General features: G+C 38.8%; 1 protein-coding gene across 3 annotated transcripts in view; it reads right to left on the bottom strand.

The window, feature by feature from the left end:
- The window catches only part of NAALADL2 (N-acetylated alpha-linked acidic dipeptidase like 2), a 503,786-nt gene that overhangs the window by 67,232 nt on the left and 415,856 nt on the right, over positions 1-20,698 (bottom strand). For all 3 annotated transcript variants that reach the window (XM_074591744.1, XM_074591745.1, XM_074591747.1), the window contains one exon: positions 7,709-7,804. In XM_074591744.1, the coding sequence (XP_074447845.1) occupies positions 7,709-7,804 (96 nt within the window). The remainder of the gene's footprint in view (positions 1-7,708; positions 7,805-20,698) is intronic.

Genomic DNA, 20,698 nt, shown 5'->3' on the forward strand with positions numbered 1-20,698 from the left:
ACGGATTTGCCACCTTTGTGTTAATTTAGATATGTTGTATTGTCTTATGTTTCATAAATTTAATATTTCAGTAATTTATGTCAATCTCGTATATCAGTTATACATATGTATATAGCTACTTTTAGCTTTTGCAGTACAGAAGCATACCAAAAAGAACTCATTCACAGATACCACACAAGAAGATGAAAATATTTAGCAGAGGTAGCATGTAGCAAACCACTGATTTTGATTTTTAGTGAGATTACAGAGAAAGGAACGACCAAAGTTATGGATATCATTGCATTGCCCAGATGAATGGGTATTCTCTATTCATGTATTAAGAGAATTCATGTGAGTAGACAATGGGGAAATGGGAATACACAGCCCTCCCGTGCTTCAGAGGAACAGAACAGTATGATCCTGTTAAAGAATTCCTCAAATCAACATTCCTGTGCTGTATCTTATCTGTGGTCAAAATGTGAATTTCATTTACCACCACTCCTGCAGCCCAGCACTCTTCATTCCATTTGCTTCAGGAAAAGAATCTGCCTGTCATCTTCTTGAAAGCGTTCATATTTAAAAAAAATGGAAATACTGCAGTATGTTACACAAAAAATTCTTACTTCCCCTAGAAATGGAACATTCCTCCTCATTACTGTTTTTATTTAATGTTTAGAAGTTAATTGCATTATGGTAGTTAGTTCTACTTTATGCATCTCCATAATTGAAGTGTAGAATAATCTGGATCACTAATAATTTTCTCGAGTTATCTGTCAGCACCCATAACTCATCATAAAACCAATTATGTCACTTCTGGCATCCCTTTCAACACTTTGGTGCCTGCCAAAGTAAAAATCAATGCAAGATTATTATTATTCCATGGCTGATACTGGGTTTGCGGCTCCAGTGGCACTCCCTGTTGGGGGACTGCCACTAAAGCTTTTAGAACTGCATAATCCCAGTCTTATTAGGCTACCCTAGTGAGCACACCTCATAACACAGAAGTATTTTCAAACTTGTTCATAACTCCAATTGACTAGCTACCATGAAGTAATAACACTGATGAAACCTACTGAACAATAGCACGCACTTCTCTGCGTATGCGTTTGATAAGAATGGAGTTTCACCCGACTTCTCCTGGTCTGGTGGGAAAACCCATTCTCTGCCACACAGGCACACTTTTCTCCATTTTAATACTTGATATGTGTACTATAAAACACACCTGAAATTACAAGGTCTGCAAATCTCACTTAAGATACCACTAAATTTTGTGCTGCAACACGCCGCTGTAATGAATGTCTTGGTTCTTCACCACTAGGAAGCCTACATATTTCTCTTTCTTCTCTGAGTCTTTCAGAGCAGCCTGGGCCTTGCAAGAATCTACCCTAAATCCACCTTTAAAGTGCCAAGATCTAAGATAAATTGATCTGACAAGCATTCTGACAAATTACAGAATTCAGATTACAGACCTACCTCCTGAACAGCTGCATCTTTCTCATTCATTTTACCTGACACGTTCAGCAATCGCCTTCTTTACAAAGTGTTCATGAAATTAAGGTAACTACTGTCTTCAGAAAGCACACGCCACAATTAGTTGATTATTTATTCTTACATTGAACTTCACATTTTTCCATCGTTACTTAGTATCAAGCCATTCACATAGGAAAAAAAAAATCCTTAAAGCCCTATTTCCCTCAGAGAGATGAAGAGCCTCAAATAATTTCCCACCAAAACCAGCGTAAGGTTTTCCACCAGCTTCACTGGCCACACACGCAAAGCGCACCGCGAGTGATGTGCTGTGGCAAATGAGCTTCAGCCAACTGAACACTAAGCACACCGCTGCTACCAAGAATGAAACATACTCATTCTTCGTGACCTTCTTGGCCTGCATCCCACTATATTTGAGCGCTGGGCTAAAAAGTGGCAGGCTCATTGCTGGCAAATATGAAGGGATGCACATGGGAGAAAACAACCTATGAATATACAGGATGCATGTATTAGCTCATATCACTGAAGTAAGAAATATTCAAGTCAGCATGAACAGTTAATAGATAACAGCAGTCTAAAAGACCAAAAGAATGTTGAAGATTATTGAGGAAGGACTAGAGAAGAAAATATCTCGGAGAGCCTATACATCCGCAGTGATCCAACATGTGGAATACGGGACAATAGTTCTAATGACCTCAAAGCAAAAGAGATGCCATAGAACTGCAGAAATACAGGGGTGACGTATTAGGCAGGAATGACTTCCCTGGGAGGACAGCTCAAACTGGTCACTACACTCAGACACAACAGTTTGGAAAGGAAAGCAACTGGCATCAAAAAGTAAAGAGAGCACGTTTGTTTATTATTTCTCATACCAAAGGCATAAAAACCTAGTTGAGATAAACAAGCAGCAAGTTTAAAGTAAGGCAGGGCAGGGAGGGAATTAATTTGTGGGGAACGTTGCTATGGGATGTTATGGAAGTCAGAATGCAAATAAAAAGGGCACAGATAACTACACACGTAACAGCGCTGGAAATCGGTGCAGAGGTGTGGTTATGAGCCTAGGAAATCACAGAATCGCAGAAACTTCAGAGTTGGAAGAGACCTCTAGAGATCATCTAGTCCAACTCCCCTGCTAAAGCAGGATCGCCCAGAGCACATCCCTCAGGACTGCATCCAGGCGGGTCTTGAAAGTCTCCAGAGAAGGGGACTCCACACCCTCCCTGGGCAGCCTGTTCCAGGGCTCTGTCACCCCCACTGCAAAGAAGTTTTTCCGTGTATTTGAACGGAACTTCCTATGTTCTAACTTGTGCCCGTTGCCCCTTGTCCTGTCACTGGGAACCAATGAAAGGAGTCTGGCACCATCCTCCTTCAGCCCACCCTTTAGATACTTGTATGCCATAATAAGGTCTCCCCTCAGCCTTCTCTTCTCCAGGCTAAAGAGTCCCAGCTCTCTCAGCCTTTCCTCATAAGGGAGATGCTCCAGTCCCTCAATCATCTTAGTTGCCCTACGCGGGACTCGCTCCAGCAGTTCCCTGTCCCTCTTGAACTGGGGAGCCCAAACTGGATGCAGTATTCCAGTTGTGGCCTCACCAGTGCAGAGTATTGCCCTGCCAACTGAGAGTAAGTGGGAAAGCATACCAGAGGAAGTATCATGCTGTGATTCCCTGACTTTATGCATTTATTCTCCAAGAATCTACTACTTGTTACTACCAGTGGTAGACTTTTGTACCAAACGGAGTTTTGTTCTTATCCGGTGAGGATATTCCTATCCTTACCAAGGGTACACCAAGAGGCTACACCAAGAAGGAACATAAACTATTTCTGAACTCAATCAGCTTGGATAAATTGGTTTGTCCATATCTAATACTCTTGAATATACAAAAAAGACCCAAACCAGGTCAAACCCTCCTTCACTGTAAAACCATCAATAAAAAAAAATATTTGGTAATAGGTATTACTTTGTAACAGTTGTTTTTTTTTCAGATATTTCATTTTTTTCTCCAGATATCTCAACCCTGTAACATCTTCACTGCTAGGTCTGAATGAATAAATCTCGATTTAGTAAAGTCAATATTCCTCTTACAATAATCACCATCCAGCACCAGTATGCCGCCTTGCATTGAATTCAACATTTTCTGTTTCCAAACCTCAATTTGATACGATAAAGTAAGTATAGCTTCCAGAAATACATACCAACTGTGTCTCAAAAATACCAATTACTGTGCGTGTTCCCATAGATGTAGATCACACCGGTCAGATCTCAGCTGGTTGCTGAAGGAACTGAGACTGTAATTTTAAACACAATGTCCCTCACATAAGCAGCTCTAAAATACATGCTTCTACATACGGAAAATCGATTTTTTCAGTGGTATGAAACTTAACAATTTTTTGCCTTTTTAGGCAGATTTTTATTTGGCCATTAAGATTTTTCCAAAGGAAACAAAATACAGGGATTATTAATGGAAGCAAACATTATGTTAAAAAATTTATTGAACACGGATGCCGTAGTCAAATTAGCAATCATTGAAATAGAAGGAATTATATTAACTTATGAACAGAGCACATTATTTGCTGGGTCTAGGCCTTAGCTGGTACCAGGCCTCTCACGATCACAAAATTTTCAGTTCAGATACAGCAGAAAGTTGCTTAACAATAAGCTGTCCACTAAAGACCTACAATATTTTGGATTTATTTTCCAAGATTTGTAACTCCAAAACCTCACAGGTTTTAATACATACAGGATGTATGTATTAGCTCACATCATTGAAGAAAGAAATATTCAAGTCATCATGAATAGAACAACCTCAACTTGAATATCCTACAATTTGAACGTCTATAATCTAACGTCAGAGAAAAATTGATACATGACAAAGACTTTCATACTCTTCAAAGCCACGACAGCTGGTTAACAGTGTTTTGTTCTACTCTAGTTCAATAAACAAGGACTTGAATATTTGATATTTGGATAAATAGTACTAAAGTAACGAGATATTTATCTGAATAAAGCTGGTCAGAATACGGCATTTCCAACGTGTGAAAAAATTTAATAAAAATGCATTTGGTCTCAAATAAGAATAAGAAGTTAAAGTTTCAAATATTTTCATAAGCCATTTCTAGGGAAAAAAGCCAATGAAAATTAGTAAACGCTGAATTTTTTCTATTTGAATATTTAATTTCTTTTAACATAAAAATCAGTATTATGTGAAAGGTCTTTTGAAAATGAAAGTTAAAATTTCTGAACACCTGTTTTACTTGCAATGGCAATGGAGCGCACGCAGCCAGTTGGCTGGCTGGTACCTGTTGAGGAGCGTTAACTTCTGACTGAGGAGTATAAATTCTAACTGCAAGCTAACTTCTCACTATGGACTGTTTTTGCAAATATGAGTAAGTTATTATAAAGCTATAGATTTCTAGTCTTTGGAAGAAATAACTTGGCCTCATCTGTTCAGAGTACCACAATGAAAATACAAAGATTTCAGATTAAGGAATAGCAATAACAGCGCTTAGTTCACTAAATAAATTATAGCATTTCCTTTAAATCCCATATCCAAGTAACATTTTTACTTTAAAGATGTCAGTAAGAAACTAAGTCTTGATCACTCAAACTGTAAGGTTTCCAAGGTGTTCAGAGAATTGCATCAGAATTTCTGTAGTCTCATGAATACAGCTTGCTTTTGCCACTTAGAAGTCCAAATAAAAAACTGTTTTTCCTTTTAGCCTGCCTATCAAAGTCAAGAAAACTCCATTTTCAAAGATACAAGATGAAATGGTATTTCAAGATATGTAACGTTTCTGTATTTTTACCCACTTGTCTCTTTCACTCAAATAAAAACATATTTATTTTTAACTATACTAGCTCAAAGACAATCATCAGGCATAAAGAGTAACTGAGAAAGGCAAAAAAATATTTTAAATAGTCCACTTTATACTAGAACCAAAAAATTGTCGAAGTAGCAAGCATCATGTATCATGTGCACAGTGTAACACAGAATTCTGCATGCAGTCATACACATGGATAACCGATCAACGATGCAGTGGTTTAGAACAGGCATTGTTTAAACAATTTGTCCCTCCATCGGACTCGAATTTGCTTTCTTTTAGTAATTATAGATGTTTTCATCAAGGCTCAACTGATATTTGTCTTTTCTTTTCAAAGAAATAAAACCTCATTAAGCTTCGTCCCCCTTAAAGGGCTGACATTGAAAATCAATGTGTGTGCTGTATAGAGAGGACATCTTTAGAGTTTTCATAATGGAGACAAGAAAAACCTCCACCCGCAAAGCCCCAGTAACCCTCCAGGTTGCCCAAAGCATGGAAACCAGTGTCAGCTTCAAAAAGCAAATTTGTAAAGTAAGATGACACTTTAGAATTCCAACTACGTATGCAGCAGCTTGTCTGCGCTAACATGCAGCCACCAGAATCAAAAGTAGGGTTGAATGAAGATCTTACCAAGAAAAAGGTGATGTGACGTCACCTCACGAACGAAGCTGGATAAACGTTACCACACAAAGCAACATAAGGCCTCAGATAAAATACCGCACACTTTTCTAGACATTCACCCAAAGAAAATGCTTTCAAATTGGAAGGGGTGACAACCACTAGGATAAAGGAAGGGCAAAGGAAAGTCCATCTTGCAGGAGAAAGGGAACAATGGCTGGCTTAGTTACTCGGAGAAAAAGTTTGAAGTGGGGGAACAGAGGGAACCAAGAGGTAACACCACCATCATCTAGCTATAAAAACCAGCAGACAATAGATGAAATTTAGAAAGATTTTGATTTTCAAGCTATTAAGAATCTACTTTAAGATCAATTAAGCTAAGCTAAAGATGACAAATACGGCTGCATCTTTATAAAAGCATCCTAGGCTATAGTCTGAAAAGCAAAATGGAAATATAGTCATATCCTAGTGCAATCTTCATCAAGTTTTATCAAAGTAAATTGTAATGCTCAATGAACCTACTTAAAATAATTTGTAATGATTTAAACAGGATCAAAATGCTTGATGTCAACTATCTAACAAATATTTTTCTGTGTTAGTTAAAATTATCGAGCAAATACTAAAATACAGATTTATTCAGATTACACATGTCCCATCACACACTAATTAGTAAATCACAAGTTAATTATGCAGTAAATAATCACATAATAATCTACTTCCCTCAGTCCTTGGGAAGAAATCTGGTGAATCTTTTCACTCACTTTGGCATCAAGGATGGCTTAAAACCCACCGATCCCATTAAAAGGGCTTCAGAGAAGACTCTTGTCTTGTGATTGTTCCTTAACTGGCAGACTCTGCCATGTCTAGGAACATGTGCTGCTTCTTTAAAAAACAGAAGCAAAGCAGACAAACAAACAAAATACCCCTTAAAACCCCGAGATCAGTCACTGTCTATTTTGCCGAAGATGCTGATCCGTCTACACGCTAAATCTGCACATCGCTGATCTTTGTGAATTTATTTTTGTTGTTGCCAAAAGAAATGTTTCAACGGCAGCTGCTTTTCCAGAAGAAGTAGCTCCAAATAAACAAAGAAATCTGTTTGCGAGGTCTACATAGCTCTGGTTTATAAGACATCCAATTATAAGAAGTGTATGAACCCGTTAAGTTGGACTCATTTATAGTCAGGTCTCTTTGTAGAAACAGGTCTTGCTGAGTGGACCGAGCGAAGAAAAAGCACTTCAGAGCAAGGAGTAATTTTGATTGGATTAATAAAAAACATGGAGGGAGTATTATATTTGAGTGACAAGAGGGGAGTCGGAAGACATTAACTTTGGGAGCATCCCCTCTGTAGAGCAGTCTCCAGAACCATGGGATGGCCACCCCTTCCTCCCATGTGAGCATCACTGTGACAGCTCATAAACCCAAGTATCTGGGAACGTGAAGGTGCCCTCAGAGCGCCCTCATTGCTGACAAAGTTGACAGCAATGAACTTGCTACTTCCTGCCATCTGGTGGGGCTCAATGCCCTGCACTCATGCCAGTAAGTCTAGTGTGAGCCATGCAAAATACAATCGAATCACATAAAATGAAGCATTCATACATAAAAGTACTTTGATCAAGCAAGTCAACCAATGTAACAATAAAGAATATTCCAATGGTGAGTCTCAATGAAAAAAAATCCACAACTTTTAACTATGTTCAAAGTATTCACAGGAAAAAATAGTTTATCTTTCAACATTATTAACAAATTCAAATTTGGCCATGTGAAGGAAAGTGTGTATAAATGAGATCTTCATTTCTGTTACCTTGGCAATGGTCTCGTGCAGGCTGAAGGAGGGATCCAGCTCTTCAGTATTTGTTGTATGTACAGGAAAAAGAGCTTCATAGAGAAAGGTAGAATTCTGTGAGAAAGAAATAAAAAGCCTTTTAGGATTCCACATTGATTTTCATCCTTCAAATGCTTATTGGATCTTGTTCAGAGATTGAAAAACCCTTCAAATTATTCTTAAGTTTTGCCGATTATTAAACTTATTTCACCGATCTAATTAACTGATTCCAAGTCCCTGAAAGAGTCAAAAACCCCTAAGTCTTATGACTTTGTTTCCGGAATGGCAGTCGTCTTTGTAATTACGCTTCCCAAAGCAGCTAAAATTTTTGCCTAGAGGGAGAAAAAATACCCACACAGATTTCCTTTTGAGCTAGGTAGCAACCAGACATTTTATTAAATACATTATGATTTAGTCTTCAGAAGAAATGTAAACACCGTAATCAAAGAATATACTTTTATCTTCTGCAACCATCCTACTTCTGTATGCAGTAATACCATCGACATAACACGGGGTTTTGGTCAGTTCCCTAGAATTACAATCTCTAGGTTGACCACTCTTTTTAACACCAGATGATCTTAATATATTATTTGTAGAAGGTGTTCGCCTCTTCTTGTACTGAAGAAAGCCAGAAGTTAGGTTGTAGATTTGCTGTCACAAGGAAACAACAAACTGATACCCAGGTGTAGACTGAAGAGAACAAAGCAAAACCCCAAGCCTCAAGGGTGCACAGATGCCCCCAATGGGAATTATTTTAAACTGGTGTTCCTGAATCTGGTATAATAACCCAGAAACTAACCTAAGAAGAAAAATCTTTCTCTACATTCCTATCACTCCCAAGACATATAATTAATTATCATTGTTTTTGTGGAGCGCCTCTAGATTCTTTAGGCATGACCTGAACGGCCCCCCTCAAAAAGCTACGAACCTAGTGCCCTTCTAATCCCCGCCTGGTATAAAACCAGGTGTAGAGGTGCACCTTGACAGACTGACACGCTCCGTTTGGTAAGCATACTTTGAACACACTCACTGTTCACAACAGCAACGAGTTCAGCACAAAAGCACAGGCCAAAGTTATTTCAGGGACCAGCAGGAGGGTGCGACGCCGCGTGAGCATCATGCCATTCTAAACTGTCCAAGCTGTGAGCAGTTCTTTTAAACATCCTCTTCAAAGTGAACTCTGATGCACAAATAACCAGAGATGTATCCACTGCATTTACCTATGTCCTGAAGAGGAACAAAAGTTCAGCTCAAGCTCAAGCTCTCTGCCTCTAGGCAACTAAGTTCAGCATCATAATATTTTGTATCTCCTTTTGGAAGGCCTAAATCTTTTCTTGTCTGTGAATCTCATTCTGGGCTTTTATTTTAATTTTACATGCCAGCACCTAAATATATTATTGTGTTTAGCTAGAATATCCTAAGGTCCCTTGTTGTCTTTAGTGACCAGTGCCCTGTGTGCCACGCAGAATCACGGACAGGTTTACCAGCGGGATCGACTGGGGACTGCAGAGGGACTACAAGCCGCGCATTAACATGCCCTTGTAGTGGGTTTCTGCATCTGAGCACTGGGAAACTTGTCTTCTCCTTTGTTTGACAGCCCTGGCAGAACCTCCAGGGAAGCACCCAGATTCAGATTAAGTTAGACTAGTCCTAGAAATAACGTTTTGCATGTGTCTCTTAATGCCACAGTTTTTTTTTCTTCTGGAGAGGAACAGTAACAAGAATATAAGAAAATGCATCCATTAAGAAAGGTTAAGCAGTGGAGTGTGACTCATGAAATGACTATATTTTGCCAGACTCACAATCATAACATTTTATTTATGCTAGTTCTGGAGCTTTACATAGGACCCAATAAAGAGAGTACCCTAATTCCAAGTGCAATTTTGATGTTCTATGAATTCACGTATAAAATAGGACTAGCTGGAATAAGAAGCTGACAATATCCCTGGCTCAGAAATACCTAAATCTTTGTGAGATTATACTACAATTTCATCTCTGTGAAAACAATTTTGAAAAATATCTATAGAGCCTTTTCAGATTGCATTCCAAATAAAATTCACAGAAGCCCATGGCGCTGTATTTAAGATGAGTAATTTTTCTGGTTTAGATTATTTCCCAGACTGTGAGGCAATATTGACAATATTCTGAAAGCATGCCCTTTTCAAATACCAGCTTCCCGTCTCTAGTACACTAATATTTCTTCAGTTTCCTCCTCTTTATATATACGGATCTTCAATAGCTTCTATTCTTATTCTCCCAAAAAAGACTCATACTCTGTACTCACAATGCCCCTTTCTAGGGGCATCACACCTGGTAATGGTGCCCGCCCAACACATTCTTCAACAGCCATAAAGTTATCTGCATTCAGAGATTGCAAATAACAGTGGTCAAATAAACCTTTGGTTAAAAAATATTAAAGCTGATCTGAGCTTTAACAGGACTGAATTGTAAGGCTGGCGGTCCACTACCTTTTCACTTGCTAAACACACTCGGTAGGATTTATTGTTTTAAACATCAGGAAGTGAGCAAATGAGAAAGACAAACAATTTAAATGCTCTGTTCTGGCTTGTACGACCTCTTCTTATGCGACTGAGCTTTGCTCTTTCACATGCTGGGTTCTAAGCCATACACAGACTGAAGAAAAATAGTACTTTAGCTAAAAGAGCTGTTAACTTCAGTTCAAACAGAAGTTATGAAGAAGCAGAGAAAAAAACCCTACCCTCTTCCTCGAAACAAACAATATAAAGTATCTTACTCATGTACCCCTGGGGGATAAAATGGTGGTATCTGAAATACGCCTGCTGCATCAGAATCCCGTTTGTACTCCACAACGCAGCACATCACCTGGATCCAAGCGCTCGTTCTTAAGTGGGCACAGCACTGAGCTCTCCTCCCCAGCACGCGCGGGACACAGCTGCATGATGAGCACATCAGCAATGTGATACGCCAACACGCTCTGCTCAAAACTCCTCAACTTCGACGTAATCCCCTAAAGATGCTCAATTCCCCCCCCCAAGCTAGTACATTCACAGCTAAATTAAGCTTCTTTGACCAGTGTGACATGTCTCATAGACATGTTCAAGAAAACTCAGTGAAAGGTATGTCTCAGAAAGGTATATCTTACATTGCTGATAAGTTTGCTTTTTATTATTTTTCTACCAATTAATGCCTCCACGTTCAGTATTCTATCAGTATTGCCATACATTTCTAGAACATTATTGCTGGCAGTAAGCTCCCACCACTTTCTTTAAATAAAAAAATACATATATAATTAGCACCGACTCATAAAAATCTCGGCATTCAGTGATGCATCTGTGTGTTGTATAATTTGTTACAGAAGTATCAGAATAATAAATGAAGTTATCCTTCCCTTCAGAAAACTTTTTTTTAAATTATTTTTAGATCTCCGGGAGAAGATGCAGGAAGTCATGTATTATAAAGACAAAACACATACTTCAAGATTAATTTATAACACCTCTTCATCTTTGGCTTGAGTTTGCGCACTAGTTTGCAGAGCCATGCCATTTGACTGGGGGCAGGTTAAGGAACACTGTCATTCTACTATGGTGGTGCTAATGCTCTTCATCTTCATTCGCATAATTGCAATCAATAACTTAAAGAGAATTACATTATTTATATTCATTCTCGAGTACCTTACCGAGAGTCAGTGAAGGGAATGATTACTGAATTCGATTTGCTACACAAGATCAGATTATCGCTCCATTTAGACAAATACGCTTTCTCTGGATTCCAAAACTTGATGGATGAGATGCCTGTAAAGCAGGGAAACGCCACGTAACCAGCTTTTATCCCACCCTACTCCAGACACACACCTGCGGAGCACAGTTTAGGAGTCTAGTCCTACACTCACCTTGCATTCAACGGTGAGAGATACATTATCTTAATTTAGGTGCCTTCATGGAGCAGAAGGTCTTGCTCCTCTTACACAACTTAAATGGAAAGAAATACTAGGTCATAAAGTGTTTAAATTACATGAATGAATACTGTGACTGAACCCCAAGTCCGCTACAGCTTCCATGTGGATCAGTTCTGATATCTTTCTGGAGGCAAACACCTGAAAAGAAAAACTTTGGTTTTCTTTAAAACTAGGTTTTATGAGAACTAAATCCAGGACAACAGCCTTTATTAAAAAGCAAAAGTAAAACAAAATAAAAAACACTGTGTAAATAACTTTTGCCTGTTGTTTCTTTGCACAAGGAGTCTAGGTTCTTCCTCAGCCCAGCAACGCCTCAGTGACTTTCCACTTCGCAACAATCTCAGCACAGCCCCCGGCAGGATCCCCAGCAAAAGAGGTTGGGTTTTTTTCCTACATGTCTTGGGGTGAGACTACGAATACGCTCCCTGCTCATCTCATCAGTCCCTTCTATATTGAAAGGTTTCAGGGTCTTATTGATTTTTATTACCGTCCTCCTCTCACACCAGACCAGCTGCTCTCTTGTTTGCCTCATCTATGCTCTGGAAAACCCTCCCAGATGAGTATGTTCCTTCTCTGAAAGCCAGTGAGCAATCAACCCTCCTTCCAAAGGCTTCCAGCCTAGTCGAGACCCCAGCAGCTGGGCAAGGTAACCCGGTAGCCCTTGCTACTGCCTCAACTGCTGCCTTTGAAAGAACACGACACCAGTAAGCAACGATCAGCAAATAAATCAACAGGCATTTTGTCACTGCAAGTGGCAAGTCATTTTGCTCACAATGGAATCAAGGTCTTGCTTGCCAAGCTCTTGAAAAGGAGTCATACAGAACCACTGCTTTAAGCAGGTGTGAGTATTTTTGCACGATTAAGCTTTCGGCCCCAAAACCAAAGCTCTTCCTATGGAGTGTATGTGAAATAAAACAAAGTAATACAATTTTATATATTTGTACATATTTATAGATAATATTTATTATTCTCTGTGTGTGTACTGACAGGTAATACTTGCGAACAGTTAATCCAAGATTACTATCTGAAATAACTTGCCAACATCTGAAATACCTTCCTCTGCCCTTATGAAGGGAAATGTTTGGAACAGTTGTTGTTCCTTTTTCTTTTTTTCTTTTTTTTCTTCATAAAAAACCACCTCCATAAAGAACTACTAGAAAGGCAAACATATTCGGTTTCTCTTGCCTTTTATTGTCTTTCAAGCACTATGCTCATCAGAGAAAGCTGCATGAACTTTCCAAGTAACAGAAGGCCACTCTTTATCCCAAGGCTAGATGTGAGTCTTAGATGATGTTTCAAGAGTCCCTCTCAGCATTTAACAGCAAGAGCAACACTTTCCAACAGTGAGAAACTGAATCAGACTCATCATTTATTCTTTCCGCAAGCTCACAATAACAAGTGAGTGTTAGGGTATTTTTTAACAGCAACATACTAAGCAAATTTCTAGTAAATACACACTAAAAAGAAAAAAAAAAAAAAGAAAAAAAGACATGCTAATCCAGCAAGCACTAAACACAACGGTATTACTGCTTCATCTTTTTCACCCACAGTAGGAGTTTCAGCCACAGTTGGTGCCCTCGTACTCTCCCGCACTCACTTCCTAAACAAAATTCATCTGATTTCTAGTCAGGCACTAGTAGGGCTCTCACTTCGTACAACGGGCAGGGTGTTCTACACCTTGCGCAGCTGAACGCTCTCAAAATGATAACGATTTATGGCAAAGCTTTTTCAAGGTCAGACCACTGTGAGACACCCAACTTCCAGTCATGCCTTTGAAAATATTCTCCTTGCTCTTTATTGCCATTTGTAAATAGTTCTTCAGGTACATAGCTATCCAAAGGGATTAAGGAGATTTGCTGTTCTGATATGAAGCGAAGTTTTTATCATACAATCTGTACAATCTAGAAAGGACCACGCCAATAATCCTTGAATTCCCAGTGTAACGATTTGGTTTCTCTACAAGCTCTTCAAAAGAGAAATGAACAAACATAACATGTATTTGGAAACGGGCTTCCAAAACCCCCTTTTGCCTCATCTTCCTTTTGGAATGATCAGTTAACCTGATCTTTTCAATAGTCATTTAATGAAGCATTCTGTGAAATTAGAAAGACATTGACATTCCACTTTTCAAATAATGGGTCACTTCTGATTAAACTTCGATTGAACATTCAACTTTCAATCTTAAAACAAATTGCCTCCTTTTCTTTTTAATTTGAACCCAATTTCCTGCTGCCCTCAGCTCTCGTGACAGTAATTAATTGATTTATGAATCGATTAAATGGGGATCGAAAATGCAGGAAAAAAACCCCTTAAAACCCCAAACCTGGCTTACTCTTGCTTATTTATGATGGAAACTTGCACTAAAATTCACTTCTGATTTACTCATTTTTCTAACTTACCTTATCCTCCCTCAACTAATTAAGTGAGCAGAATGCTTCACCTTCTAAAGGTACTAATTTTACCATCCCTTTTTTACTGTCTTATAGCATACTTTCAATTTGTCCGCCAAAATTTCAACCAATGCATTTTAAATCATGAATAAAAATCCCACAGCACTTCTGGTGATTTAATGTAAAACAGAGTAAATACCAAGACATACTTTAAAGATCTATTTTGGTGTCATTAGAAAAAAATATTTTTAAAAAAACACAAACTGTCTTAGAACTGGAAGTAGTTCTGTGGTACGTACAACAATTTCCTTTACTAGGCCAGAACAATGCTGCATGCACAAGAGAGTCCTGTTTTCTTGACTATTACTTCAGAAACAGTTACATTACCAGTTAGGAATCTCTATTTAACTAATAATTTCTTAATAAGTTCTCATTCCATACCCAAATAGATTTTTCTTGCCTGCTGAATATTCCCCATTTATAAGAAAACATCTCTCTGTCCTTAACTTGGTGAATAATGCACAAATACCTCCAAGAATGTCGGGTTTGCGCTGGGGTTTTTTGGGGAGGGGGCTGGGTTTTTTGGGGTTTGTTTGCTTGCTTGCTTGCTTTTGGTTTTTTTAAAAGCAACGTGCAGCTGAAGATTCTCCACTCAGCAATAACACTCAATTTGGAGAAACACAGTCTTCAGACTAAAGTTCTTTTATTATTTTGACTTCATCCTTTATTAGCATTTGTTTGTATTGTCCATATTTGCACCAGCTTCGCCCTTTAGCGCTTCACGTTTGTGCCACTAGTTCTATAACGCACAAAAGTGAAAGACTCTTAGGAAGGTACAACAGAGAGCAAAAATCCTGAAATTTGTACAGGTAGGTCAGACACTACAACCATGCTAATCTAACACTGCGAAGGTCTGAAAATACACAAAAGAAGGATAAAAGCCAAGAGAAAGCTGTTTATTTTCTTCACATAGATCAAAGAATAATGTCTAGTAGAGAAGAATTTAGGGTATAAAGCTTCTGCTGCATCAAGACTGAGACTATAACGTTACCTGTCCACATATATACATATATACACACACACACACACATATATGTGTGTATATATATATATGCTGTGTCTGTTCTATTAATCTGTTTCACTCTTTTTGTAATACAACAGCACGGAAAGTAGAATTGCAGCAATCGCAAATGCAGCAACCTGAGGGCTGCACACAAACACGCAGCGTCTGGTGACTAAAACACAAAGCAAGGAGTCAGTGCTTACCTTCAGAACCAACCTGGGAAACAAGTTTAGTTGGGGGGTTGAATTCACCTGCAGAGCACACGCTATAAAGTTATGCTCGTGCCCAAAACTATTACCCAGAGATCCAGAGGCTTACAATTGCAGGAGGACTTGTCTGCATCTGTATTCAAAACCATTGCCAAAAATTTGTCGTAGCATGAAGGAGAAAGCCCCGTCAGAAGAAAAGACAAAGAGGGAGCAGTGACAAGAACAAAAATACCTCTGAAATCTGCACTGCAGGCTCTCGCTAATTCCTTCTTCCATTTCACCCTAAGTCAAGCAATCAGCATATGGTGTCTTGGCAGCAAATATACTATTGTATTCCTTTGCAGAACAGGTGTTTCACCTCCGCTAGGCTAAAAGACCTTCTCTTCTCCATTTTCCTTTTTTTTCCTGGCAGGGTGTAAGAGATTGAAACAGAGGTTTGACTGGAAGAAAGACCAAAAAAAAAAAAAAAAAAAAGGATAAGGGTATCTTATAGACTAAAATATTGTCAGCTACCAGGAATATTTTTAGTTTGGGAGGATGCTGCAGACTGAAGGAGATTTTTAAATATATTTACTGAAAAAGAGGATTATCTAGCATAGAACATACCAACGCCAAAGTGTGGCTCTCTAATGTGTGGGTTAAACTGAATCAATGGAATAACAGCAGGCACTAACGTATGGCATACAGGATTTCTTACTAAGAAAAGCCCTTAGAGCCACAAACACATTGCAGAAGAGAGTGCATGCCTCTCCATCTGACTAGTGGTCTGACTTTTCCCTTTCTAGCAAATGCTCTTGATATCCAGTTAAATATTACCTCCAAAAATCTACAAAGAATTGTAAAGTGATATAAAAGTTGTTTTTCACTGGTTATTACTTAAATGAAACTAAAGACATCAAATACGTATGCTTTTAAATTATTTTTAGAAAGCAAAGCTTTGCATTTGACACAGCCTAATGTGTTCCAAAAAAAAACTCATTCAAAGTCAGAACAACCCTATTTTGTGAAAGTGGGGATGTCAGAAGGAGTTTCTGATAAGAGGCTTTTCTTCGGTATTTTTACCATTTCAGTTTACTGAAGAACTTTTAGAAAAGAAACAAAAGCAAATCCATTTGCTGTTTTAATGTTCTGGTAATGACGTGCACTGACCTTGGGATGTCACCAGATGCTGGACAGAATAAGCAAGGCCTGCCAAATCAGACTGCACAGGAAACAGAAGAGGTACAACCGCAATCACTGCTGCACAATTTATTTTATTATTCAACTCAACTGTAGCCAGAAAACCTCAAGCCAACAGTCATCAGACAGGAAAAGAATATAAGCACTTTTCTCTCATCTCTTTTAATTTAATGTTTTCTTCCTTGCATTAGTACGTGAATTGAAATAATCACAGTAAAGCTATAAATTCACAGACCGCAGCACAAAGAAAGCAACTTCTAAGATATCAGGATACTTGCATAGCTTTATTCCTCTCTAAGGTTTTCCCTTGATGCTTCTTAAACTGAAAGCGGAATCAGGAGTTTCGGCAGAGGAAGCAGCCCTAGCCAGGAATCTGGAACCTCACAGAGGATCTTCCCAAAGCTTCCGAAGGTTACAGACAGGAGGCTCAGCTCAGATTCACTACACGTAAGAGAGAACACCTGTTCTTGGATGTGTGGTGTGAAGGATGCAAGAACATTTTGTAACATTTTATGATCAATTGTGAGCATCCAAATTGTGCAGAAAGCATGCAGCGCCAGTAAGATCAGCCTAACAACGTCCCGCTATAAGCCATGAATCCCAGCGACAGTGTCTCTCATAATCACAAATGTCACAAAGCACAAAGCTTTTATTTCCCAATTCGTTACTTCTTATTTGCAGTTTTTCTTTTTAGTGCTTTAAAAAACAATTTAAATTACCACACTGAATGAAGAAATCTGATTTTATCCACTGGACAGATACTGTGTAGGTGGGAGGCTCACCATTTTGCAGTAAGAATCAGAATCGGCTTTTGCTAAGAACAACAATAATGTCTTCAAAGACAATATTTATTTATCAAAAGCCTTATTAAACAGTTCTTTAATGGCCATGATAAGAAACATCAAACACTGCAAATTTGAGGGAATTTATCCTTGACTCAAATCACAGCTGTTTGATAGTCCAATGATCTTGATTTATTTTTCAAAGTATTAAAAGACAAAGCCGAATGACACACTACTACTATCTGCTGACACAAAACCAAGTTTTGATGCTTATTCTAGATACTCTGCTAGACTTTTAGTTGGGTCTGTTGTATTTAGCCACTCAGAACAACTGATAATGTTATCTCGAACGCAATAAACCATTTACTTCTCCAGAAAGGACAGATAATTCAGGGCCTTCTATCCTTAAATAATACATGTTTTCAGTAACCAGACGCTTCAGCAGGCTAGCAAACAGAAGCAATAATGGGTATCTAAGCAAATTTTTCACGTGTTTTCCCATATCCCAGTGACCCTGTTAACTTTCAGGTTGTCTTTCTTCGATTGGTTTTCAACAGCCCTCAATAAACTCCAAGAAAATGAAGAGCCTATGAGGGAATCCGCGAGGACAGAGTTTACAGCAACAACATGTATTCATGCAGTGGGAATGCTAAAGGAGCTGTGCATTTTTGTCACTGTACAGCAGCTTTACAAAAAGAATTTTCCCCTCCTGGATGCACCGTGGAATATTTGGGACATCAAAACACTAGGATTTGTGAGAACAGATTATTTTTTGGAGCAAAGTAATGTATCCAACTGATGAGGACATCATCAGTTTCACTAACATAAATGGGATAACAAAGATGCTCTTCCATGAAATTAAGTAGTTAAATATTCATATTATTCAATAAAACAACTCAAGCAATCAATTGAACATCAAATGTATTTTGTCTTGTAAAAGAGCGAGTCATTAACCTTAACAATTTCAGGATGCTTTTACCACCAAATTCAACTAATTTAGCGTCCAAGCGAACAGATGGACTAATGTATTAATGTAGTACTGGGGAGTACTACACTGAGTAACCCCTGAATATACTGAGAAATTAAAAAGCACTAATTTATGCTAAAGATGGACAGAAAAGAGAAAACACGTTGGCCAGAAGAAATATCGTATGAATAAACAAAAGCACAGGTATTAAATAGTATAGCCAATGAGTGAGAAAGGCAGCTGTGGTTTGGACCTACCTTCCAAGTAGTTCCAAGACAATCTCCTGGGGACTGTTCGAACTACATTTGGTCACACACTGGCAGTTCATCGCTTGTCCGTGCACAACAGCGAAACCTCTCTCTTCACCTTGACGCATCTAACTCCCATGGCTACACCTTGTTGACCGTAAAGTTCTACTACAAAGTTCATAAAATCTGCCAGCAGCAAATGCAACAGCAGCAAACTCTCCAGAGACAGATTAGAAAAAGGAAATCCTGGGTTTCCAAGCAACCTGCCATTCTGAGGCTGATACACATTTGCTCTTTTGCAAAGAGTTTCTGGTATTCTCAGCACACTAGCACTTTGATTTTTTCATACATGCATGAAACATCTCCCGTAACTCCCCACGGGCAGCTACCAGCTGTGTATTTCCTTAAAAAATTTAACATATACCAGTGAGAAAAGGGAGGAGGAGTAAAACAGGGAAGGAGGGGAGCCATGCAGCTGTATTTTTAGATGGGAAAGCTACCGAACTGCAGATCACAGCAACACACTGCTGTTAGGCAAACTCCCTATTAGTCTATGGCTTCTGTTTAGGGTAGGAAGCTCCCTGGAATATCAGGCTCAAACAACTGGCACTAATTCTCTTCTAAGGACATTCACACACGTGCCACAGGCTTGGAGGTTGTGTTTTGAGCAGCTAAGGCTGAAGTAAGTACATCACGTCATCGTATATGGTCTATTCTGATTCTTCAATGAGGATGACACCATGATGCTTCTAACTGACTGTCTCGATAATATACTTGGATCTGAAAAATTAATTGGTACTGGGTGACACTTAATCCAGGAGGACATAAATAATTACAGAAGAAAAACAGCAGAAAATTTACCACGAGACCCTGGTCGGCCGTAGATCAGCAAAGATCTCAAGGCAGTAACTCAAGGAAAGGGACTGGAGGACATACTGGAAGTATCTGGATATGGAGTAACAGTGAGATTAATGATGTGATGGCAAAATGCTAAGATAACTACATCAGGAATATAGAGATCTGAAACTTCAGAACATTAAAAATTGATTGACTTTAAGCACTGTAACTGTTTGACCAGGGAACTACATTAGTAATACAAAACTGGCTCTCAGTGAAGGATATCACAGATGAGACAACTCAAGTTTGCTTTAGATATATGCACACAGGTACGAGGCTGTGTCTGTGGAGTTAACTTGCTCACTTGACCCAGAATTTGCTGACAAAACTACACCGCAGACTTTGCTGCCTTCCATAACGCCACCTTGATTTTATATATATATATATATATGCATCTAAAAATAAAGTGTGTGGTTTTATATGTATATATTATCTTTATAAATACTCCCTGACAAGAACTTTGTGAGAGAGCATTGGTCAGAAATGTACAGGGAGAGTTATCAGAGTTTGTTCACAATACATCCAGCCGCTGCGCATCACAACACAGGTGACACTCCTAGGTAAGTTGCAGCTCAGACATTGTAGCATGAAGACAGAGGTTGTGTCTGTCTGTCACTGGGGATTATCTGTCCTCCTCGAGCTTGCAAATTGTTTACTGGCTGTTTTCAGCTTTGCTGGCATACACAGTCCATTCTGTACCAGAGATACAGAGAGAGAACTGCTCTTTCAAAGAAACAGTAGCTTTTAATAAATTCTGTCAGCCAGAGAAATGGTAAAGCTCACTGGTAGGCAAAAATTAACTTCATTTTCATTGCTCATTTTGTGAAATCTAAGAAACAGTGTGCTGGAGGTTATAATGGTAATGGATGTAGCTATTCATGTGGTAATAGAGCCAGTGGCCACCAGCTACACTACTGAATTACCTATGCTGCGATGACTGGTAAGGCAGCTGCAAATCTGAAAACAAAAAACCCCTCCAAATGCTTTCTACAAGTTCCACTTAAAGTAAATTAAACTTCTCACAGAGGCTAATTACTTAGACATTTTCACTGAACTAAAATGAAATAATGTAAACGTCATGTCAAGGTCATAACTGGAACCAACTCAGTACATCAGTGACTCAATAACAAGAGGAAACAGAATCTCCCAGTCATCACTGGGACAAGGACGTCTGTGGTAAGGTCCCAGTGTGGGACCGACCGGACAGTTCTGACCCTTTACACACGGCCAACACCCAGAACTTCCCCATGGCACCCTGATTTCTATGAATTTGTATGTTCTGTTCAAAACTTTACCT

The sequence above is a fragment of the Larus michahellis genome, chromosome 6, assembly GCF_964199755.1.
Source record: "Larus michahellis chromosome 6, bLarMic1.1, whole genome shotgun sequence".
NCBI classification, from domain to species: Eukaryota; Metazoa; Chordata; class Aves; order Charadriiformes; family Laridae; genus Larus; species Larus michahellis.